General features: G+C 41.3%; 1 protein-coding gene across 8 annotated transcripts in view; it reads left to right on the forward strand.

The window, feature by feature from the left end:
- Window positions 1–21,747, forward strand: part of GIGYF2 (GRB10 interacting GYF protein 2) — a 164,361-nt gene extending 142,614 nt beyond the window's left edge. For 6 of the 8 annotated variants that reach the window (XM_007966672.3, XM_007966675.3, XM_007966674.3 and 3 more), the window contains 7 exons: window positions 3,107–3,229; window positions 7,270–7,476; window positions 7,590–7,795; window positions 8,953–9,107; window positions 10,557–10,792; window positions 13,497–13,644; window positions 19,910–20,952. In XM_007966672.3, the coding sequence (XP_007964863.3) occupies window positions 3,107–3,229; window positions 7,270–7,476; window positions 7,590–7,795; window positions 8,953–9,107; window positions 10,557–10,792; window positions 13,497–13,644; window positions 19,910–19,977 (1,143 nt within the window). In that variant the 3' untranslated portion in view covers window positions 19,978–20,952. Of the gene's footprint in view, window positions 1–3,106; window positions 3,230–7,269; window positions 7,477–7,589; window positions 7,796–8,952; window positions 9,108–10,556; window positions 10,793–13,496; window positions 13,645–19,909 lie in introns of all 8 variants that reach the window. The other 2 variants (XM_007966669.3, XM_007966676.3) reach the window with 1 other exon arrangement.
- Window positions 21,748–24,504: the final 2,757 nt, after the last annotated feature.

The following is a 24,504-nucleotide window of genomic DNA, read 5'->3' on the forward strand; positions in this document are numbered from 1 at the left end:
TTTCTTTAACTAGTTTTCTCAGTTAAGGTAGCAGCCTCCTACAGTTTAGCCTGTATCTCCTATGAATCTACCAGTCTCCTTCCAGTTGCCTTTTACCCCAACTTCTACTGTTTCTGAGAACACCATTAGGCTTGAACTCCTCCACTATCTGTTGCAAATAAAGTCAGTTCCTTTGGGAAGAAACCTGGAGCTTTCTGTTTTCTACCTGTTTCCTACACTCCTACCCTCAGACAAAAATCTCTCAGTCAGCTCTGGAAGTGGGCACAGTGGTCTGCTTTCCTCTAACATTTGCTGAAGGGTGAGCAGAATAGTAGCCTCAGGTCTCCTTGGCTTGCTTCTCCTGGTGGCTTGGCCCAGCCAGCCCTATTGGTGATCACGGCCCTAGTGTTGGTGTTGCTGTGGTCAAGAGTTTCCATCCTATGAGTGAGGCTGGGCACAAGAAGAGAGCCCCCACATCAGTTGCACTTGTTTGGAATTTAGCATTTGTCACAGGTAACTGGCATCAGGGTGAGACACACTGATGTGCTTTTCCCAGGAAGAAAGCCTACTGACTGATGACTGAGAGGAGAAGGGAGCCGTGTCTTGACTGTACCAGTCTAGAATGGAGTTTCTGTCTCATTAAGCTGGGAGGAGAGAAGGAGAGAGTAGGTCTTGGTTTAAGTATCACAAACTCTTGCTGTTCTTACTGAGTTTTAGCAAATACTCTTGAATAAACTTTTTTTTTTTTTTCATTTGCTCTATGTCCTTAGGAGTATTACCAGAGACTTTATTTATTTTTTTGAGACAGGGTCTGGCTCTGCTGCCCAGGCTGGAGTGCAGTGGCACGATCTCGGCTCACTGCAACCTCCACCTCAGCGATCTTCCTGCCTCAGCCTCCCGAGTAGCTGGATTACAGGTGTGCGACACCACACCCAGCTACGTTTTTTTTATTTTTAGTAGAGATGGGGTTTTGCCATGTTGGCCAGGCTGATGTCAAACTTCTGACCTCAAGTGATCGCCTGCCTCGGCCTCCCAAAGTGCTGGGATTACAGGTGTGAGGCCCTGCTGCCAGTCAGAGAGTTTAAATGATTATTTTAAAAATTATCTTCACCAGTTTTGCCAGGGAGCAGGTCCACGCAGCTCCTCATGCTGTCATTCTGACAGTGAAACAGTTATTTCTTAAAGCAAAACCAGTGTTGAAATGTAAGATAGCAATGTCAGGGCAGAACAAGAATATAGTTTCAAAAATCAGTGAAGGATATTAGACATTCAGGGGTCCCTGTTTTCTTTTGATTTGTCAAAAGTTTGTTCTGAGAAGCATGATTGACACACTGCAGTTCTCCTGAGTGGGCATTATAGGGTGATGGTTGGGCTGGTAAGTGTCATGAGGCAATGTTGAAAGAGTTCTGGGATATTATTTCCAATATACAAGGAAGATTTAAGGAAAATGAAAGCTATCAACAGACATAAGTCTATATAAGGAATACTTAAGTTTGGTCTGCAGTTACCTTAGAGAGCAGACCTATGAAATATGGAGTATATGCTTTGTGTGTATATATACCTAGAGAGAGAGCGTGTGTGTGTGTGTGTGTATGTATGTGTGTATGTGTGTATATGTGTATGTGTATAGAGAGAGAAATAGAGAGTAGGGCCAGGGAGGAGGAGAGAATAAATATTTATTGGCACAGCAATAGGAAGATTCTCAGAGGTGCCTGTGAGGATAGACGGCCGTTTCTGGAGGCATTGCCTCTATTCCTGGCGCTGACTGAGTTCTGCTGAAGCGGGCTTGAAAGATTATTTCCTGGTCATCATGGGGTGACACATCTACTGTGATATTAGACAGCATCAGTGCTTACTGGCTGCATCAGAATGATTAAAATATGCTGATTCTCCTGCCTTCCCATCTGATCTTCTGATTGATTAGGTGTGGTGGAGCCAGGGCCTCTACATTTTTATAGGTCCCTTCAGGTTATGCTGCCAGTTTGAGATCTACTGCCTTACTTGATCTTGATAGTGCCTTCAAATGAGTCATTTCCTATGGAGAAAAAGTTAATTTTTGCTCAGTTTTGCCTCTCAACACCTCCCTCTGCACCCCTCACCAACCCCAGGGCAGGTGCATTTTGAGAGAATTGCCTTATTGTCTATCTTATTGGCCAAAAAATGTTAAGGGTTGATTATGTTCAGTAGTGTTGAAGACATTCATTTGATGAGTTGTTTGGCAATATCAGTGGTGGTTTAAACTGTTTATACCTTTTATCCTATCAATAGCCACTGTTACAGATTTCTGCTGTAGGTACATTCTTTTGGGGGACTATTTGGGATTTTTTTTGTTTTGATCTATATGCGTGTATTATTTTTATTAAACACATTTTTAAAGTCTGGTTAGGTTTCTTTTTTATTGTGTTTACTTGTTTGATGCCTCAGTATTAAAAGTGTATCTTTTTCTAGCCAGGAAGAGCAAGGGTTTCTCTGAGAATAATCAGGCTTTGAGAATATTGAAATATTCAGGACCCAGATATTTATACTGTATTTTAGTCAATAATCTTAAGGGATGGGAAAAATAAAATTATTGATTAAAAGCAGCTTAATGCTCATGACCAGAAGCTACAGCCTAGTTAACAGTGGCTCCCTTTCATAAAGGCTGATCAAGAACTATGCCAGCATCTCTCATGAGATGAGAAATCTCACGGTGCTACCCTCAGAAATCATGCCCTTAACCCTTTCACTGGACAGCAGCATATCATGTCCTTTGTTGCTTTTGTCAGTTAAAAAATCCTTAAGCAAATTTAGTGATTCTTTTGTTTACTCCTCTTTATGGTTGTATATTGCTGTTTATGTCAGTACCAGATGTAACAAATTTGTTGTCACCAAGTGTTAGATCAAATATAAGTGTATATGTGTATTATAAGTTGTTTTAAAATAAACAGGTTTGGAGCAGTGACAAAAACTTAAGCAAAAGGAGCTGAGAGGATAGTAAGTAAAAGCAATGAAGAAGGAAATTTGAATTGAATGTGGTAAATGGAGTTGAGAGAAATGCATTTGTTCTGGGTGTACATAATGCATTATTGCTTCTTTGTTTCCTGTCCACATTTCCTCATGAACTTTCCTGCCTTCCCTTTTTTGTTAGCTTCCCTCTTCTTCAACGTGGGGCCAGCAGTCCAATACAACAGCATGTCAGTCCCAGGCCACGCTGTCGTTGGCTGAAATCCAAAAACTAGAGGAAGAACGAGAACGGCAGCTTCGAGAAGAGGTAAAATTTTAAAGTAAAAGGGATCTAGTCAAGCAATGTTCCAGAATATCTAGTGTGCATTATGGATTAGTGGTTACTGAGGACAATTACTGTCAGAATTGTTGTGTGTCTGAATTGGACGTTCATTATTAAACTTCATCCCATAATTTGGTTACCCTAACAAATGTGAAGTATCTCATAGGAATATCATGAAGATTGAGAGATTGAGTAACATAACTGTTCAGTTTTCTTAAGCATTTTACAAGTCTGATGTCTAGAAAGTAAAACATATTTTTCTCCAAAGACACTGGGTTCCCTGACTAGTCTAGAAAAATATGACAGAAATAAAGTACCTCTGCTTTTAAGTGTATATCCTGCAGTTCATCATTAGGGAAGGAAGGATACAAGAGAGTGTAAAAGGGAAGGGGAGTAACACAGCTTTTGACAGAGAGGAGAAAGTGAATAATTCATAGTTTGGCTCAGTATGCCATTTGGTACCTCATTCATTCATTCATTCAACACATGTATACTGAATACCTACCTACTTAAGGTCTGGGGATATAGCTGAGTCTAAAACAGGCAAGATTTTCTGCATTCATGAAGCTGACCCTCTGGTTGAGGAGAGAAAAGTAGAAAATATAGTGTATGAGAGGTTGATAAGTGTCAGAGAGATAACAAGGGAAAGTGGGTAGGGAGAGTGTTGTGAATCAGGGGTGGTGATGGTGTGGTGGATTGTCCAGATTTAGGTAGTGTGGTCTGAGAGGGCCTCTGAAAAGGTGATGTAATATAGCAGAGTCCTGAAGAATATTTATGTGGATATGATTTGAGGTAGAGCTGTCAATTTGTTAGAGAATGTAAGTTGTCATTTTTGGATTTGGGTCATGTGGTTTACTGAAATTAGGAGGGCTTTGGATACACAAGGAGAAGTGGAAATTATCTATATGTATTTACCATGTAGTGTGTTTGAAGTCATCCAGTAAGAGAAGATGTTTCTTCACACTTGAAGATGACCTTATTTCCTACCTTTATTTAAAAAAAAAAAAAAAAAAAAAAGGATTGAACTTTCTCTAGAATCATCTTTCTCTAAAAGGTTATCAACAAATGGATGCAGAATAGAGTATGTCTCTCCCTTCATGGCTAAAAATTATTCCACTAATTTTGGTCCCCACCAAATGAAAAGATAATAATAGTGGTGATGACAAGGAATCCTAGGTCTCCTCCCGCCTGCCAGAAGTTAATAATTATTTCATTTGTATTTTATTTTTCTTTTTTTCCTTTTAGAGACTGAGTCTCGCTCTGTCGCCCAGGCAGGAGTGCAGTGGCGCAATCTCGGCTCACTGCAACCTCCACCTCCTGGGTTCAAGTGATTCTCCTGCCTCAGCCTCCCAGGTAGCTGGGATTACAGGCACTTGCCACCACCACCAGCTAATTTTATTTTATTTTATTTTATTTTATTTTATTTTATTTTTATTTTATTTTATTTTATTTTATTTTATTTTATTTTATTTTATTTTTTTATTTTTAGTAGAGATGGGGTTCCACCATGTTGGCCAGGCTGATTTCAAACTCCTGACCTCAAGTGATCCACCCGCCTCAGCCTCCCAAAGTGTTGGGATAACAGGCATGAGCCACCATGCCCAGCCTTCATTTGTATTTTCATTTAATTTTCTTGGAAGTTTTAAGTCTTCCCATACCCTTCATAAGGGTGCCTCTTAATACATATTTCTTACATAGAAAAACCTAAGATAATTTTATTTCATTGTCATCCCTGGAGGCATCCTTTCTAGGGGCCTCTAACCTGTTCTAATCTGGACACTCTCAGTTTGCTACATAGCTGCTGTTTTATTTTTCTTGAGTTCTTGTTATTTACATGTTTCTCCCAGGACTGATTTTTACTTTCTCATGTTTTTTCTCCCATTTTCCATCTCTGTGCTTTTATCTTTTTTGATAAAGTCTCGCTCTGTCTCCTGGGCTGGAATGTAGCTAGGACTACAGGCGTGTGCCACCATGCCTGGCTAATTTAAAAATTTTTTTTTTTTTTAAGACAGGTGTCACTACATTACCCAGGCTGCCCTCAAACTCCTGAGCTCAAGCGATCTTCCCACCTTGGCCTCCCAAAGTATTAGGATTATAGGCATCAGCCACTGCACCCTGCCCTTTTTATCTTTTCTATGGGGCATTTTCTCAGTTTTACCTCCAGTCCTTCTATTGGGCTTCTCTCTTAGAAACAGGGTCTTGCTCTGTCACCCAGGCTGGAGTGCAGTGGTGTGATGGTAACTCACTGTATTCTTGAACTCCTGAGCTCAAATGATTCTCCTGCCTAGGCTTCCCTAAATGTTGGGTATTACAGGCATGAGCTACCACACCCGGCCATGTTGAGCTTTTAATATGTGCTATCTTATATCAAACGTCTGTGAGTCCTTATTTTGTTCTTTTAAGTATTTTTTATAGCCTTTTATTCTTGTTTCATTGAATACAGCATCTTATCTCTTTAAGGATATTACTTACTGATAGCTTCTTAAAAAGCCAACTCCTATTTTCCTGTTCTCTTATTTCTATTTCTGCTGAATTATTTTTGTTTGTTTTTGTTTTTGGCTTTTATGTTCGAAGTTTATGTCAAATGTTAGGTGATTCTGGGCTGTTTGTTCCTATTTACAAATAAGGCACTCAAAAGCTGATTGGAGATTCTGGTATGTACAGCACCTAGATGAACTTTCCTGTAATCGTTTCTGGCTGGGTTGTTCTGTTGGGGACGTCCACCCCCCACCCCTGCCCCAATTTGTTGGTACCTACCTATAGGTGTGTTTTCTTGTCAAGCTGGTTGGCTTCCCCACAGGATAATGTGCCAGTCTGGTTTGGCTTCTTCAGACAGGGAATGTTCAATTTTCTGCTGTGTTGAGGGAGAGTGAATTGCCTAACTGCATAGAGTGCGGGAGGCAATTTGGAGTCTTAACTGCTTCTTTTTACAGCCTTTCAGCCAGTCTTCCTCTGTTTGAGAGACTCAGCACGTCCAGTTTCTGAGCCTTCTTTATGAATCTGCCTGTTTCTGAGCTCCTTTACTTAGATTTCAATTTATTGGATCTGTTACATTGGTTCTCATTATTTATCTGCTTTTCAGATTTTAAAAAATCTATTCTGTTTTCTTTGTCCTTATGGGTTTATGCTGTGTGTGTGTGTGTGTGTGTGTGTGTGTGTGTGTGTGTAAATTATCATTTTGGTGGGGGTTTTAGGAAGTAAACATGTGTTTTATTTCTATGCTTAACCAAAGGCCTACTTAATTTTTAAGAAGTAATTCTGGCCAGGTGCAGTGGCTCACGCCTGTAATCCCAGCACTTTGGGAGGCCAAGTTGGGTGGATTATAAGGTCAGGAGTTCGAGACCAGCCTGACCAACATGGTGAAACCCCGTCTCTACTAAAAATAAAAAAATTAGCCAGGCATGGTGGCAGGTGCCTATAATCCCAACTACTCAGGAGGCCGAGGCAGGAGAATCACTTGAACCTGGGAAGTGGAGGTTGCAGTGAGCTGAGATCGTGCCATTGCACTCCAGCCTGGGTGACAGAGTGAGACCCTCTCTCCAAAATAAATAAATAAATAAAAAGGTAATTCTGAGGCCAGGCATGGTGGCTCATGCCTGTAATCCCAGCACTTTGGGAAGCCGAGGTGGGTGGATCGCTTGAGGCCAGGAGTTCGAGACCAGCCTGGCCAATACGGTGAAATCCCATCTCTACTAAAAATACAAAAAATTAACCGGGCGTCGTAGCTTGAACCTGGGAGGCAGAGGTTACAGTGGGCTGAGAGTGTGCCACTGCATTTCAGCCTGGGCGAAAGACTGAGACACCGTCTCAACAACAAAAAAAGAAGTAATTTTGCATTTGATGTTTTTATTCTCCTTTTTAATACTGTTAGCGATTTACATTTTTATTTGCAACAGCAGAATTTAATCCCATCAAGTTAATTTTATGTAGCTACTATGTGTTTGTATTCCATTTAGTATACCGGATATTTATAACTATTATCTAAAAACAGGAATCCTCAGCTAGGTTCTATTTTTATGCAACAGCAAAGGCGCCAGCAGAGGGAGTTGATGAAAGCTCTCCAGCAGCAGCAGCAGCAGCAACAGCAGAAACTGTCAGGTTGGGGGAATGTCAGCAAACCTTCAGGTACCACGAAATCTCTTCTGGAGATCCAGCAGGAAGAGGCCAGGCAAATGCAAAAGCAGCAGCAGCAGCAGCAGCACCAGCAACCAAACAGAGCTCGTAACAATACGGTGTGTGCATTTTCCTAAGCTGTCGTTTTATGGACTAGTATTATCTTTTCTGACTGTCTTCTTATCTTTTTAACATGATTAACGATAATCATTTTTCTCTTTTTCTTTAACAGCATTCCAACCTGCACACCAGCATTGGGAATTCTGTTTGGGGCTCTATAAATACTGGTCCTCCTAACCAGTGGGCATCTGACCTAGTCAGTAGTATTTGGAGTAATGCTGACACTAAAAACTCCAACATGGGATTCTGGGATGATGCAGTTAAAGAGGTGGGACCTAGGAATTCAACAAATAAAAATAAAAACAACGCCAGTCTCAGGTAGGGCTCAAAATGACCACACCTATGCACCTTGGTTGGTTGGGAGGTGAGGATGGAGGAAGTTTGATGTTGGGTGGGCAGGAAAAGGTAGTTATTTAGTTTTTACTTACCGTTTTCATCTGTGTTCAAGCACATGCAGTCATAATTATGGTGATTGCTTTCTTCCCCATAGAAACATATTCGTATTATTTCTTGGGGCTCCTTCTGCTGAGCACTTATTCTATCGCCTAGCGCATGGTAACCACTTAATAAATATTAGGAATAGTATGATGTTTGTGTTGTGTTGTTGAACATTTCTCCAAGGTATTCTTTAGATACCTTAGCATTTTTCCTAAATTTGTATTTTTAAGTGATTCATACTATTAATATGAGTATTATAAAATACCTCTGTAATGACCTTAAACCTATTTATTTTTATAAGTTAGTTACATTTTCATCTTCATCTTTCTTTCCTCAGTGTACAGTGTTGTTGAACGAGCATGGGTTTTAGTGTTAAATACATGAACTCAAATCCCAGCACTACCACTTATTACCTGTGTGACCTTGGGCAAGAGGGAACCTCTTTGGGCCTCAGTTCCCTCATCGGTAAAATGAAGATAATAATAACAACTTTATGCATGTAATTGCAAAGATTAAATGAATACATGATAAGTAGTAAGTGCCTGGCACATAGTAACTACTTAATAAATGGTAGTGTTGTCAGATTGTTTCTTCTTGATTTAGGGCCTAACATATTATGAATATAGGACAATAAATTTTTGTTAGTTTATTGAGCATCTTTGCCAGGCACTGTGCTATAGGCCTTTTCATACAATATCTTTATTACTTATGATAACCCAAAAAAGTGTTAGTACCATTTTACAGATGAGGAGACTGAGGCTTAGTAAAATTAAACAACTTACCTAAGGACACATAGGAAGAATTTCATCCTTTTTTCTAAATAGATGCCCTTTATCCAGAAATTAAGATATATTAACTGAGACTAGATTTTAAGGGTATATCCAATCCAAATATTTGAATTTTTTTCTTTTTTGGAGCCAAGCATTGGATTACTGGACATCCATCCAGTGTTGCCAAGACATTATTTATGGTGTTGTGCTATAATCATATAGTAACAGTTTCTGGGAATATAATATCGCCCTATTGTTTTGCTTTAGTAAATCTGTAGGTGTGTCTAACCGGCAGAATAAGAAAGTAGAAGAAGAAGAAAAGTTGCTGAAGCTCTTTCAGGGAGTAAATAAAGCCCAAGATGGATTTACCCAGTGGTGTGAACAGATGCTTCATGCCCTTAATACGGCAAATAACTTGGATGGTAAGAATTGGGGAGGGAAACCCGGCATGTGGAATGACAGAGCAGGACCCACAGAGAGGCTGGCAAATTTGAACAGTGGTCCAGAAGTCAAAAGATGAAATCTAAGGAGGTCAACTCTGCACCTGCCGTGGGAACTTGACTCTTTAATAGTATTACTTGTGAGAAAAGTCTAGTAATACTAAACTCAAATAGGTTATTGGTGGTTGTCAAAAATTAAATGCCATCTTAGACTGCCTTAATGATACACAGGACAGAGGAGGTCTTAGTTCCATACTGTTCATTTTATGGGGAACATTGCCAGCTATGTCAGGTTAAAAAAAAAGTAACTGTCATGCTGGAGACAAAGGTCAACCTGGACAAGTGATGGCTGAGGTGATGTGACATCATTCCCTTTCTACCTTTAGGGGAGGGGGTGGGAATTGTGATAAAGCAAGTACACTTATTTTGTGTGAGGTAAAACTAGGACCAATGTGCAGAAGTGAAAAGGCTTTGGCACAGTTTAGAGAAAAACTTGCTGATGGTTAGCTGTTTACAAACAGAACTGTCTCCCATCCCTGAATGTTTGAAGAGAGACTGGTCATGTCAGGATTCCCATAACTAACAGGCTGAGTTGATTAGTCCACCTCTGATACCCTGTCTAAAACCAAGAAACTGGAAAACAGCAGTAAAGGATTTAAAGGGTTCCTTTGCAGCAGTGTAACAATATCTAATGATTTAAAAGTCTACAGAGAAAACAATTTTAAATAACAGTAATGGCTGCCATGCATTAAGCACCTACCATGTGCTAGGCACGCTCTTGAAGTTAACATGTAGTATCCCAGTTATTTGATTAGCAGTGATTTTTGAAGATACCTTTACAAGATAGGTGATATTATCCCCATTTTATAAATTAGGAAACAGAGGCTCAGAATGGTTAAATAACTCATCAAGGTCACACAGCCAGCAAATTTCGGAGTCAGGTTTTAAACCCATGTTTGTCTAACTCTGATACTCATGCTTTTCTCCTATAACACACACTGCTTACATTTTCCATTTGATTTCTCTCTAAAAAAAAATCTCAGTGGATTGAAAGTTCCAGGAGGATATAGCTGTTTTCTTTAGTATATGTTGTAGTGCCTGGCACACATCATAGAGTTAATAAATATTTATTGAATTTGGGGATTTTTAAGGAAAGAATGAATCCCCAAATTACTTTAGCCTTAGTCAAGTAACTGTTTCAGTCAATGTAACATTCAGTGAAATTAAACATGGGTGTTGTGATTATAGTGTTTTTTTCATTTCTGTAGGGTAGATTAAAGAATATTTAAACACAATTGCTGCATACTTATCAAGTTTCTGTCGTTAATGTTTGATTAGGTATAGAGATATATTAAAAATGGAAACTGATTTTTATATGTTCTCTTTCATTATTTCATTGTTACCCTTGTCTTCTCCCCTCCCATTTTGCAGTTCCCACATTTGTTTCTTTCCTGAAAGAAGTAGAATCTCCTTATGAAGTCCATGATTATATCAGGGCCTATTTGGGAGATACTTCTGAGGCCAAGGAGTTTGCCAAGCAGTTCCTTGAGCGCCGTGCCAAACAGAAAGCCAACCAGCAGCGGCAGCAGCAGCAGCAGCAGCAGCAGCAACAGCAACAGCCACCACAGCAGCCACAGCAGCAGCCGCAACAGCAGCCGCAGCAGCAGGTATAAAGTAGTGTAGTGTATGCAGTACCTCTGAGGATTAATACCTTTAGATGTTGAGTAACCCAAGAAATGAAAACTAATACAAAGGTACCATTTTTGTATATCCAGTAACCATGCTTTTAAAAATGTGTAGACTTCATATTTTCAAATTACTTGTCCAGATACCTTTGTGTATCTCCCAAATAGCAAGTTACGACCATTCATTTTACACTAGGTTCGCCAGTTGCATTTTTCTTGGTTCGTATTTGTGTCATAGTTAGATTGCACATTTCAACGTGTCAAACCCATAGATCTGGTTTTGAAAAGTTAAAACTTAAAATGTTGAATTCTCCAGTGTTCAGGATGCACTGTACTCAGTACTGACAACACTGCAGCATGCCAGATACTTCATGTTGCTGAGGATGTAAAAGATACAGCAATGATTCTCATTATTCACAGTAGTTATATTCTGTAAAGTCCCCATGAACACTGAATTTGAGCAAATACTGAACCATTGCTCCTAGGGGATATATAGGGTTAGGTTCCCATAAACATCTAGTCACAACATTTTCCTCACCTGATCAGTACATAATCTTGTTTTGTGTGTGTGTATTTTTAAAAACACCTCATTTCATATATGTTGATTCATTAATATTGATCTCACAACCAGTAGCACTACTATTCCTGCCCAAATGAAGCTTATCCAGCACACATATTTTCTTCCTAAGGCACCTCACAGCCTTCCTGTACTTAGGAACACCAACCAGTTCTTCAGCACTATAGTTAAGGGCCACTTTAAACAGTGAAATCTGGTGGCTCATGCCTGTAATCCCAGCAGTTTGGGAGACCGAGGTGGGTGGATCATGAGGTCAGTAGTTCAAGACCAGCTTGGCCAACATGGTGAAATACCGTCTCTATGAAAAATAAAAAAATTAGCCAGGCATGGTGATGTGCTCTTACGGTCCCAGCTACTCAGGAGGCTGAGGCAGGAGAATTGCTTGAACCTGGGAGGCAGAGGTTGCAGTGAGCCAAGATCTCACCACAGCACTCCAGCCTGGGTGACAGAGTGAGACTCTGCCTCAAAAAAAAAAAAAAAAAAAAAAAAAAAAGAAATCATTAATAAAAAGCGCAAAAATTTGGAAAACATGGCACTTTAGACCACAAAAAGAGCACTTGTTGGCAGTATTGAGAACTGTAATAAGAAGGCATTGTTTCCTTATTCTATCTTGACTGGGAATATATGCCTTTAGCATCTCACGTTTTTTGCTCTGAGTATGTGTATTTCTAGAATGACCATAAAAGCACTACAAGTATTCATTTTGGGGTTACAAATACATTTTAACAAGTAGGTGAATTCACAAATACAGAATCTGTGAGAATCAATTGTACAAGTTTTCTGAAAGACAAGTTGGCAAGGCTTATGGAAGGGCGTAAAGATATTCATATCCTTTCCTCCTGTAATTGTTTTTCTAGAGAGAATCAGTATTCATTATGGGTCACTTCCAGTGAGGATGTGGAAGATACAGAGAAGTACAAGGCATTTAACATCCAACTGGGTAATGGGCTAACAGGCATAAATTGAAGGAAAGTGAAAGATGTAAACACTGAAACACTAGGGAAGTATTTTATTTATTTATTTTTTTTTAGACGAAGTGTCACTCTGTTGCCCAGGCTGGAGTGCAGTGGCACGATCTCGGCTCACTGCAACCTCCAACTCCCAGGTTCAAGTGATTCCCCTTCCTCGGCCTCCCGAGTAGCTGGGACTACAGGCACACACCACCATGCGTGGCTAATTTTTTATATTTTTAGTAGAAATGGGGTTTAACTATGTTAACCAGGCTGGTCTTGAATTCCCGACCTCATGATCCGCCCGCCTCAGCCTCCCAAAGTGCTGGGATTACAGGCATGCGCTACCACGCCCAGCCCTAGGAAAAATATTTTAAGGAGAAGGCATCATACAGCAATATAGAAGACTGTTTGCATTTGTGAAATGGCTCCACTGTAGGCTAAAACAGGAAGGTGGAAGCCCAGTAAGCACGTGCACCCATGGGCGCACACATACACACATGCTCACACCAGGTTTGTCCTTCCACAGAGCTTTTTCCACTTCTCCCCCACTACTACCACCTGTGCCTTCAACTGGCTCATTGGCTGATAAGAGGCATGAAGGGCTAGTAGGCAATTTCACAGTGTAACCAGTTGGTAGAAAGTATACAAACAGTATTTTGGGGTCAGATCCTTTCTGGGATTGCTGATAGGAATAAGGTACACGACTTTAACTTTGGTAATATGCCACCCCTGTCCTCTCTGTCCTGGGGCCCAGGGAACAAAGAGGTTTTCTGCTCTTAGTTAGGTGAGAGATGTATATTGCTAGGGTGCAGTGATCTGCTCATGATTATTTGCAGTATTCATTTCCTAGTGTTTGGTACAGACTCTGTATATACCAGAGAAGTTCTGCCATCACAGCAGGGTAGAAACCCAGAGTTAGCCAGGACAGGCTTTGTGGAGGCACTGAGCCCTGAGTGGGATGCCTCAGTCTAAATAGAGGAGAATGGTGGCTCAGTGGCCTGCTCTTGGTTTTATTATTAGAACATGTGATGATAAGCTTTTTGGTTTTCTGCTTTTAAGCTTGTACTTGATTAGGTGAGGACAAGCCAAACATTTTCCTAAGGTGAGCCAAGTCTGAATCTGCTGCGTAATCTCAGTCATGCTGCTTATTTCGCAGGACTCTGTGTGGGGGATGAACCACAGTACACTCCATTCAGTATTTCAGACCAATCAAAGCAACAACCAACAATCCAATTTTGAGGCTGTGCAGAGTGGCAAGAAGAAGAAAAAGCAGAAGATGGTCCGAGCAGATCCCAGTTTATTAGGTGAGCACAGTCTTAAAGTCTTAGCTGAGTGTTGGAGGAGTGCAGGTGATACCAGTTATCCTGTGTGAGTCTCCATGGAGCATTGTTTTTCAAGAAGGAAAATATTTCTTTTTATTAATAACTAATGTTTTAACTGGTTCAAAATAAGTAGCCAGTATTTACTGGGCGTTTCAGTGCAGGAGCTGTGCCTCATGTAATAACAACTTATATTGTATGGTGCTTTAAAGTATTGTTTCATATTTAATATGAATTTCCCTGGAGGATCTTTAGTAATTTAGTTGGAAAATGATGCTAATAATGGATGGTACTAAAAGTATGTTAAAAACTTAAATGCTTATTTGTATTGAAAGCAGACCATTAATCCGATCAGGTGTTCCAAGAAGAGAACCAATACATGTTTGTAATCACTCTGTATATCATATATATCATATAATTACTTTGCATTATGAGGTGACATCCCAGTTTCACCAGTAATGAGTAGACCAAGGTGCAGAGATTAAGAACATTTCCCAGTGTTACACAGCTTTCTGCTATGGGAGGCTGGGCTTTCAGGACAGGCCTGTTTCCTTTCCACCCTTCTGTGTTACCCACGGCTATTTTTGTCTATCTTTATGGACCATGCAAGGCAGGCTTGGGCACAGTGGTTCACTTTGGGAAGCTGAGGTGGGTGGGTCACTTGAGGCCAGGAGTTTGAGACCAGCTGGGATAACATAATGAGACCATATCCCTACAAAAAATTTTAAAAATAGGCATGGTGGTGCACACCTTTAGTCTCAGCTACTTGGGAGAATGAAGCAGGGGGATTCCTTGACCAGGAGTTAAAGGCTGCAGTGAACTGTGATCATGCCACTGCACTCTAGCTTCTTGGAAAAGGTGACATCTGAATTTGCACTTTGAAAGAATGGCAGAAAGGATGGGGAATACTGCTTCAGGAATAACAAACAGTATAGGCTGCCCATGTTTTTTGCAACAGTGAAACAACTTTTTTTTTTCTTTTTCTTTGAGATGGAGTCTCACCGTTGCTCAGGCTGGAGTGTAGTGGCGTGATCTCAGCTCACTGCAACCTCCGCCTCCTGGGTTCAAGTGATTCTCCTGCCTCAGCTTCCTAAGTAGCTGAGACTACAGGCACATGCCGCCACACCCGGCTAATTTTTGTATTTTTAGTAGAGATGGGGTTTTGCCATGTTGGCCAGGGTGGTCTTGAACTCCTGACTTCAGGTGATCTGCCCGCCTTGGCCTCCCAGAGTGCAATAGAATATATTCGCAAAGATGGAAGTTCCGGTTGTTGTCCTGTCAGGAGGGCAGAACAGTGAGGAGGCTGCTAGACTAGGTAAAAGATACCAGTGACTTGGAATAGGGTTTTGGTAGTGTGGATGAAAAGGAGTTAGACGGATTTCAGAAATGTAGGGGATAGAATTAGCTGGACAAGAAGAGTGGAAAGGTCTCAGGCTTGGGGAGCAGGATGGATGGATGGTGTTGCCATTTGCTGTGAAATGGTAAGCAGTGGAACATGGAACAGGCTGAGGGGAATTGAGTGTTGACTGGGTTAAGTTTGAAGTCCCTGTGGGACATCATGAAGAGCCTGAGACCCCACACAGTGAGAGGCAGGCGGTAACCTACTGTGCCCTTGGTAGGATTCTCTCTTTCCCTCAGAGCCTTCCGGCCCTGGTGAAAACAACATGACAGTAAAACCTAACTTTCAGGACTGTCCTTTAGAATTGGTGCCTAAAGCCAGATGCAGTAACTCAACGCCTGTAATCCCAGATCTTTGGGAGGCTGAGGCGTGTGGATCACTTGAGGTCAGGAGTTAGAGACCAGCCTGGCCAACATGGGGAAACCCTGTCTCTAGTAAAAATACAAAATTAGCTGGGCATGGTAGTGGGCACCTATAATCCCAGCTACTCGGGAGGCTGAGGCAGGAGAATCACTTGAGCCTGGGAGGTGGAGGTTGCAGCGAGTTGAGATCACGCCACTACACTCCAGCCTGTGCAACAGAGTGCGACTCCATCTCAAAAAAATAATAATTTAAAAATAATAATATTTAAAATATTTTAAAATAATAGTAATAAAGAATTGGTGCCTGAAAGCTGGATTTGGGAGCTTGTAGATCTGATGTGATTCTGTTTTCATCTGCTTATCTCAAAAGTTGATGTTAAGGATGGATGGAGTAGCCTGAAATTTTTTCCAATTTGTATGGAAATAGGTGAATAGATTTTAAAACATTCCTTAAATTCTAACTGTGGGTTCTAGCTAAGAATCTTTCGGACTTGAGGATAAGCTGTTAGGGAAAAGGTTGCTCTGAAAATGAGGTCAGACCGTTTGGACTTAAATATTCCCTTGGGTCTCATCTTCTATTTATAGATCTAAGAAAGGAAGGGATCTTAAAAACCTCACTATAAGGGTGTGAGATAGGTCATCCTAGGAGTAGAGTTTAAGGAATCCATATACCTTGAAGGGGAAGAAAAACAAATGTTGAACAAAGTATTGAGGATACTCACTGAGGTTATGAAAATTACTGCTCACCTAAACCTCACTCTGGAAATTCCTCTCATAATTGCTCATTTTTGTCCTGTACGTATTTCATTTTCACTTATTATTTTTTAATTTACATATTTCATATAATTTGTATACTGAGAAAAAATTATCCATTAGCTACACATTCCCCATGCATAAAATGGGAAAATGGGAAGTCTTCATTGAAAAAGCAGTCACTGATGGAAAGAGAATTTTGCTTCTAAACAAACCAGCTGAGGGGGGCCACAACCTCATTTTATTTACCAATATTCTCCAATATCTCCTATCTCCAATAGCCTTCCTCTTTTTTTTCCTTTTTTTTTTGAGACAGGAGTCTTGCTCTGTCGCCAGACTGGAGTGCAGTGGCGCAGTCTTAGCTCACGGCAAACTCCCCCTCCTGGGTTCAAGTGATTTCTCCTGCCTCAGCCTCCCAAGTAGCTGGGACTACAGGTGCATGCCACCACGCCAGCTAATTTTTGTATTTTTGTAGAGACGGGGTTTCACCATGTTGACTAGGATGGTCTTGATCTTCTGACCTCATGATCTGCCCACCTTGGCCCCCCAAAGTGCTGGGATTACAAGGGTGAGCCACCACGCCCGGCTGGCTTCCTCTTTTTAGAGCTCTTCTGGTGGTCATTGTGAATCAGCAGCCTGCACTCGGATGTGATAAACACACAATACAGTTTCCCCCAGACTTTCCTTATAAGGACACCTTCACAAATCTTAAAGAACTCATGTGAGTGAGACTGCTCTGAACCTCACAGAATATCATCTTTAGAGCCAGGCATAGTGGATTGAATCCTTGTTTGTGTTGCCTTGGGTTTCATGGTACCCAGAACTTTCCCTTACATCAAATGGCTGAATTTGATAAAGAATGGCATTCAGCCAAAGGATGAATGCATACCTTGCCAGTTTTTTAAATGACAGTTGAATGAGAATATGTCTGTTTGCTAAAAGCCTAGACTGATAATTAACATATTAATCAACTTTTTTTGGCCACAGACTTTTCCCTTCCTGTCTTTGCATGAGTAAAATTAATTTAGCTTTTAAATTATACTTCTACTTCTTTTGCATGTAGTTCATTATTGCCTTTTATCACATTTTATCTGTTTTTAAGATATACATGAAGTCAATGAAAAGCCTGCCTCAGAATAGAGTAATATTTTATTTTACAGACTGTTTCGCCTTTAGGTTCTTGTGCTTGCCTAATTAACTGTTACTTTAAAAACATAAATATTAGGGCCAGGCACGGTGGCTCACGCCTGTAATCCCAGCACTTTGGGAGGCCAACTTGGGCAGATTGCTTGAATCCAGGAGTTGGGGACCAGCCTGGGCTACATGCCGAAACCCTGTCTCTACAGAAATTACAAAAATGACTTGGGTGTGGTGGCACATGCTTGTAGTCCCAGCTACTGGGGAGGCTGAGGTGGGAGGATCGCTTCAGCCAGGGAGATGGAAGTTGCAGTGAGCCAAGATCGCACCGCTGCACTCCAGCCTGGGTGACAGAGTGAGACCCTGTCTTTAAAAATACATATATATATAAACACTAAGGCTTTCATTATTTTCAAGGGGGAAGAAAAAGACTGTGTTATTGGAACACAGTTGATGGGGTCAAACTCAGGATGGGGTTTGGAATCCTAGCCTCTCCCTGTATTTGGTCTTGTAAGCAATTTGTACCACAACTTTTTTGGTTGATAAATAGGCATGTTTGTTTTTTTGAATCATGATATTTTTGAGTCAGTTAATTAAGGTATTTTTATGTAAGGCATTTTTGTTTGTTACTGTTACATTTCAAATGTGTATTTATTTGAAAACTTGAATTTTAAAAAACAAGAGGCTGCAGAAAACCCAGCTAATATTAACAGAACTGCTTTTAGAATAAGGACATTGCCTGTTTACTTTTTGGTATTCAAATAGCTAAAACAATTTGGGATTTTATTCAAGGTAGAGGAACTGGAACATTTTTGGGGAGTCACTCAGTTTAAAGAGGCATTGTTCATCATAATTTTTTATCAACCTTCAATTATAGAAGTTTTGGAAAAATTACATACATGTGACCATTGGGCATTCGGCATTAGATTTTCTTTTTTTCTTTTCTTTTTTTTGAGACAAGGTCTCACTCTGTTGCCCAGGCTGGAGTGCAGTGATGTGTTCTCTCCTGGGTTCAAGCGATTCTCGTGCCTCAGCTTCCCTGCTGGGATTTCAGGCATGCAGCATCACTCCCAGCTAATTTTTTGTATTTTGAGTAGAGACAGGTTTTTGCCATGTTGGCCAGTCTGATCTCGAACTCCTGGCCTCAAGTAATCCACCCACCGCGCCCAGCCAGCATTAGGTTTTCAAATGTCTGTTGTGTTTGTGAGTACTGCTTATTGCCTTCAATGGGTATGCTAGTACTGCTTTTTCTAAACCAAATTCTATTTTGGTTAATCAGATATTACTAACTGAAATCCTTTCCTTTGCAGATATATTTACAGTAGATCGAGTTAGAGTACTTTAGTCTTCTTGCTCTGTCTACTCTGGGAAAGAGAATATGCGAGGACTCTAAGGATCTTATAGTGTGTCTTCCCTGGAGCCTCTCACCCTGAGTATCAAAAGCTCTGGGCCAGAACTTTCATGAAGTTTTTGACTGGTGGGAAGAAGTATTCCCATTAAAGTGGGTTGAGGTTTAAAAGGATATTAATCCCACTCAGATTTCAAAGTTATATTGGTCAAGTAGTTACAAGAACTTAGTGTGTACAACCCTCCATGGTAACCCGCCTGCCCACTCCCATTTCTTTTAAGGTAGACCTCCTGCATGAACTTTCCCCCAGGGCCAGCCCAGCCTGTCCTTGATACATACTCACATCCTATTATTTTCTCTGATTCTCTAAAGCAGTGGTTTGCAGGGGTTTTTTTGTTTTGAGACAGAGTCTCGCTCTGTCGCCCAGACTGGAGTGCAGTGGCGTGATCCTGGCTCACTGCAAGCTCTGTCGCCCAGGTTCAAGCAATTATTCTGCCTCAGCCTCCCGAGTAGCTGGGACTACAGGCACCCACCACCACACCCAGCTAATTTTCTTCGTATTTTTAGTAGAGACGGGGTTTCACCGTGTTAGCCAGGATGGTCTTAATCTCCTGACCTCGTGATCCGCCTGCCTCAGCCTCCCAGAGTGCTGGGATTAAGGCATGAGCCACCGCGCCTGGCCTGCAGTTCTTTTTAATTGGTGCGATGTTATTTTGTTTTATTTTCCTTCCTAATTTAAGTTATATCAGAACCCTAAGAAAATAAAGAATTTCTCTCATTGGAAGAACAGAAAGCTACTGCTGTGACCTTTATCTTTATTTTGTCTTATACTTCTTGGTATGCTCAAAAACAAAAGACTGGCCAGGCGTGGTGGCTCACGCCTGTAATCCCAGTACTTTGGGAGGCCGAGGCAGGTGGATCATTTGAGGTCAGGAGTTCAAGACCAGACTGGCTAACATGGTGAAACCCTATCTCTACTAAAAATACAAAAAAATGAGCCGGGCATGGTGGCATGTGCCTGTAATCCAGCTACTTGGGAGGTAAGGCATGAGAATTGCTTGAAACCAGGAGGTGGAGGTTACAGTGAGCTGAGATCATGCCACTGCACTCCAGCCTGGACAGACGAACACAGACTTACATTCCAGCTCACTGCCTAGAATTTGAGCAACTTGGTTGCCTGAGTGTGGTCACTCATAGCCAGTTTTTTGTTTGTTTGTTTGTTTGTTTTTTTTTTTTTTTTTTTTTTTGCAGGATTTTCAGTCAATGCATCATCGGAGCGACTCAACATGGGTGAAATCGAGACGTTGGATGACTACTGAGCACCTGCCAGTGGACTGGCCATCCCTCTCCTGTCTGCCGACTATGGAGTCTCCACCTTTGGACACAACACTTACTCACCATTTACTCTTTTTATCACTCTGCAACAAATCACAGAACCGATCATCTCAGGCTTTTTCTTCTGGCCCTTTGTGTCCAAGATTCTTTAATCCATTTTTGTTGGTGAACATCTCAGACTATAGATAAGTGGACTGGACCCTGTGTCTTGCGGGTGGCAGTTGGGATTACTCCCCAACAAGGCTGATTTTAGGCAGCATGTGTTCACTGTGCTGTGATTTCATCTACTGTCTCCCAGAAAGTGTGTTGGGATCAGCCATTAGCTGCTTGCTTTCTCTTGTCACTTTTTTTTCTTCTATTTTTTTTCTTCTTCTTTTTTTTCCCCCTATCAGGGCAAGAGGTCTAACTGGTGCAATCATGAAGAGAGTTAATGGTTAACAGACACTGGCCAGTAACAAAACACCCCATGGACTGTGACTCGAGTATCCAACAGGCAGTCAGAGCTCTCCTGGTCTAAAAGTTGCATTGCCACTGCTAACTTTGGGATTGCATCAGAGAGGCCCTGAGTGGGGTTGAGATGAGGTTGGATTGGTTTGATGTTACACACTCCTTACCTGTTCTTTCTGAGCGTCCTTTCTCTGAAAGGATTTGTGTTTTTCTTCGTTAGATAGTGACTTCTGAGCAAGCTGATCTCCCCTGGCGTACTCCAACCTGATTGGACAAAGGAAACCATATGGCCTGGGAGAGAGACTATTCTTAATTTTTCTTTCTTACAAAAACTGATTTTTCCCATAAATATTTTTACTTCAGAGGACTAGGACCATTTTGTTTTGGGCCCTTCTGCTGAAAATTTGTCTCGTTTAAGAGGCAGCTAGGATCTTTACCATATGTATGAATTTGTATAATTTCATTTTTGGATAGGGATAAACTTTTGCTTCCGATAAAAGCCTGGAATTTCATCTGGTCCTCAGAGCATTGCGTGTGTGTCTTGCTGTAGCCTGGAAAAGGTTTTGTGTAAAGATTCTGAGATGGCAAGTTGCTTGCCTTTTCTGAAAAGAGAACATACAGAACCTGTCCATCTTTAAGACCTTCATCCATGGAATCTACTATGCAGGAGGATGCAGTGGGCTGGAGGGGATGGGCAAAAACGGGAGTGGGAAGCCTGGCCTGGCTTCTGGTCATGGCCTCCTAATACCTTTCACTTCAAGTAGAAATGTACTCAAGCCCTATTTATAAACAAATACTCTTCCTGCCTCCACCAGACCCCTACAGAACATCACCTGGAATTGCCACTCACACTGGGTTGGAGTCATTGGGCAGCTGTGCCTGTGCGAGAGGTGCTGTGGTCTGGGCAGCCCCTGGAAAAGCACCTTTACTTCCTGTCATTGTTGCCTGAAGAAGGCTGGAGTTGCTCTGAGGGCAGTTTGGGTTTGGAGTATTATATTTGGCTTCTATTTTTATTATTTTGGATCACCAGTCTCCCTATCCCTTCTTGCCTCCCTCCCTTCTAAACATGTATAATAACTATACAGAGACTGCTACAAAATTGTATATAGTTTTTGGATCAAATAGCATGAGGGGAGAGGAAACCATTAAAAATTTGGGCTCCTACTCTCCTTTGCTTTGTAAATTCAAAAGTGGGGGGTGGGTAAGAGGGATAGTTAAAATGTTTACAAAACTTTAGGCTCCCTCGGAACTTTTGCCAGTGTGGAGGAAAATAAAAAAGAACTTAAATAAAACCTGATTGTATTCTATCTGAGTGCACCTCTTGTACTCACCTTTATGGAGGGTGAGTTCTGCACTAAACTGTTCCTCTTGGTACCATGGAAAAGCTCCAAGCACCCAAGACATGGAGGCAACCATGGCTTCTTTCTCTGCCAGACCACATAGCACTGGCTGGTTCTGTATTTGAGAATGTAGAGGTCAAGGCAGAATGTCGGTAAGTTTGACCAAATATCTTTTTTTCTTTTGACTGTCCCTTTCTGCTACCATGTGGATCAGCTCCTGCCCTCATGCCACAGACACACCCCCTCTGAACACACGCCTCCAGAGCCTGCCCACACCTTCCCAACTAGACTGTGTGTGTATTCAGGAAAAATGAAAATAAATTTTAAAAAATTGGGAGTGGAATGGGCAGATTAGGGGGAACAAAGTCATTTTGGTCACAGAACATCCATTTGCTTAACCAAGGAGACTTGCTTCTATCTGAGGAATTTCCCACTTAGTAGAAATAAACCACTCTTCCTTGGGAATGTTTGTTTCTCTCTCTCTCAGTTCTACTCTCTTTCATATTCTCATTTGCTCATCCTTTCACTTAGAGCCACCGTTTTCTCATCCCATTCTATTAACTTATTTCCAAGTTCTCCTAACTCTTCCTGAGTTTTGAAGTTTTTGTTTTGTACACTCTTTGCTTCCAGTTTTTTGTTTGGTTGACGTTTTTGGAGATGGGGTCTTGTGTTGTTGCCCATGCTGGTCTCGAACCCCTGGGCTCAAGTGATCCTCTCACCTCAGCCTCCTGAGTATCTGGGACTACAGGTGTGTGCCACCATGCCCAGCTTCAGTTTTGTTGGTTGATTTGTTTAAATTCAGAGATTTAAGAACATCCCAGACAAGATAGTTTGATTATGGAGACCGTCCGCAAGCAGATTGGTGTGTTGGTGGCTGCTGTGCATAACAAATTCCCTCCAGATTGGCTTACAACAGCCCTTCATTCTGTGGATCAGGAATTTGGATAGGGCTCAGCTGGGTGGTTCTTCTCCTGGGGTCTTCTTTGGTTGTGGTCAGATGTTTTCTGGGGCAGCATTCCTATGAAGGCTTAATGAATTAGGGCAAGCTGTCCAAGATGGCTCACTCATGTAATGATAGTTGGCGTTGGCTGTAGGCTGGGAACTCAGCTGGGTTGATGACTGGAGGAGCTATGTGTCCTCTCCGGAATAGCAGCTTCAGAGGAGTTGAACTTGTTAAGTGGTGATTGGCTTCCCCCAGAGAACCAGGCAGAAGCTGTGTTACCTTTTTTGAGCTCTTAGCTCAGGAGTCACATAGAGTCACTTCTGTGACACTTTATTCCATCAGAGTAGTCACAAACCCACTCAGATTCAAGAGAAGGGAGTATGGGCCTCTCACTGCAACCCCCCTTGATGAAAGGAGTGGCAAGGTCACATTGGAGAAGAGCATGTGGGATGGGAGATATTATAGCCATTTTGTGGAAATATCTGCGTAAAATGAGTTTATGCATACATGAAGGACTTTATTTTCATTGGCTTTAAGTTGAGGGTTTTTGTTTTTGTTTTGGAGATGGGTTCTTACTATGTTGCCCAGGCTGGTCTCAAACCCCTGGGCTCAAGTGGTCCTGCTGCCTCAGCCTCTCAAGTAGCTGGGACTACAGCTATGTGCCAGTGCACCCAGCTTGTTTTTTTAAATTTTAGGATAGATAATGGTACTTCTGGTTTTATTTAAATAATTTTTTTAGGGAAACCATTGTATTTATACATGCATATATTTTTATATATACGAATATGTATATAAAAGTATATGTTTTACATTTTCAATATATATATAATATATACATATATGTTATATACGTATATATATTGCACCCTACTTTAAAATTCACTGATAAGAAAATTGGTAATTTTGTAAAAAAATGCCCAACTGTGCATTATTAATAAAAGTATGTGAATGACTCTAATTAAACAGAAGTGATTCTTTGAAGTGAATGTATTTCTATACTTCCAATATGTGACTTAGACCATTTTCAACAGAGTAGCAGGCAAGCGCTTTCTACAGGGAGTAAAGTACAACCAGAGCACATTCCAAATATGAGTTTCTTAGAATACAAAAGCCCAGCTATGAAGGGTGACTTTGGTCCTGCATGAGTTCAGTCTCTGGTGAGGAAGCTGCAGTGCTTTCTAGGACCCTGGAGAGTCTGAGAACCTTGAAGCAGCCAGATGTGTGATACTTATTTGCAGGTGTTGCCTGAGAACGATGGACACGTATAGCTTTTGGTAGTGCTGGTTCTGGCCTGGAAGCCTAAAACTTTCAAGAGGACAGTTTCCCTCCAAAGAATTTATCAGTGGGAATGTTTTGCAACAGAAGTATCAGCCATAGCAGTGGGGCACCGCATGGGAGAAACAGCACATAGATGCTGGGAAGGAAGAAGTGGGCTCTTTACCTAACAGCTGATCTTCGACCTAAAAGGTGTCATTGCGTTCCCTTTCATTGCTGCCAAAGTGATGACATCCTGGAGATGGAACTCACGATCACCTTCACACTTGGTTCAGTCCATCTGATCATAAGAAGCAGAGACATCACCTCTTAAGGACTGTTTATTGTCCCCCAGTTGTAGGAGTGGAAGGTTAGTTTCCCTTGGCAGCAAATTGCCTTTTTATTCGAATTTCTCCTTTAGCATGAGGCATGCTCCTGGGAATGGTCAGTGGGTCAGTATTGGGTTTGGTTGCATCTGACAGAAAATAAAAAGTGAGCAGTAGCAATAAAACTGCTTATTTTCAAGT

The sequence above is a fragment of the Chlorocebus sabaeus genome, chromosome 10 (genome assembly GCF_047675955.1).
Source record: "Chlorocebus sabaeus isolate Y175 chromosome 10, mChlSab1.0.hap1, whole genome shotgun sequence".
NCBI lineage: Eukaryota > Metazoa > Chordata > Mammalia > Primates > Cercopithecidae > Chlorocebus > Chlorocebus sabaeus.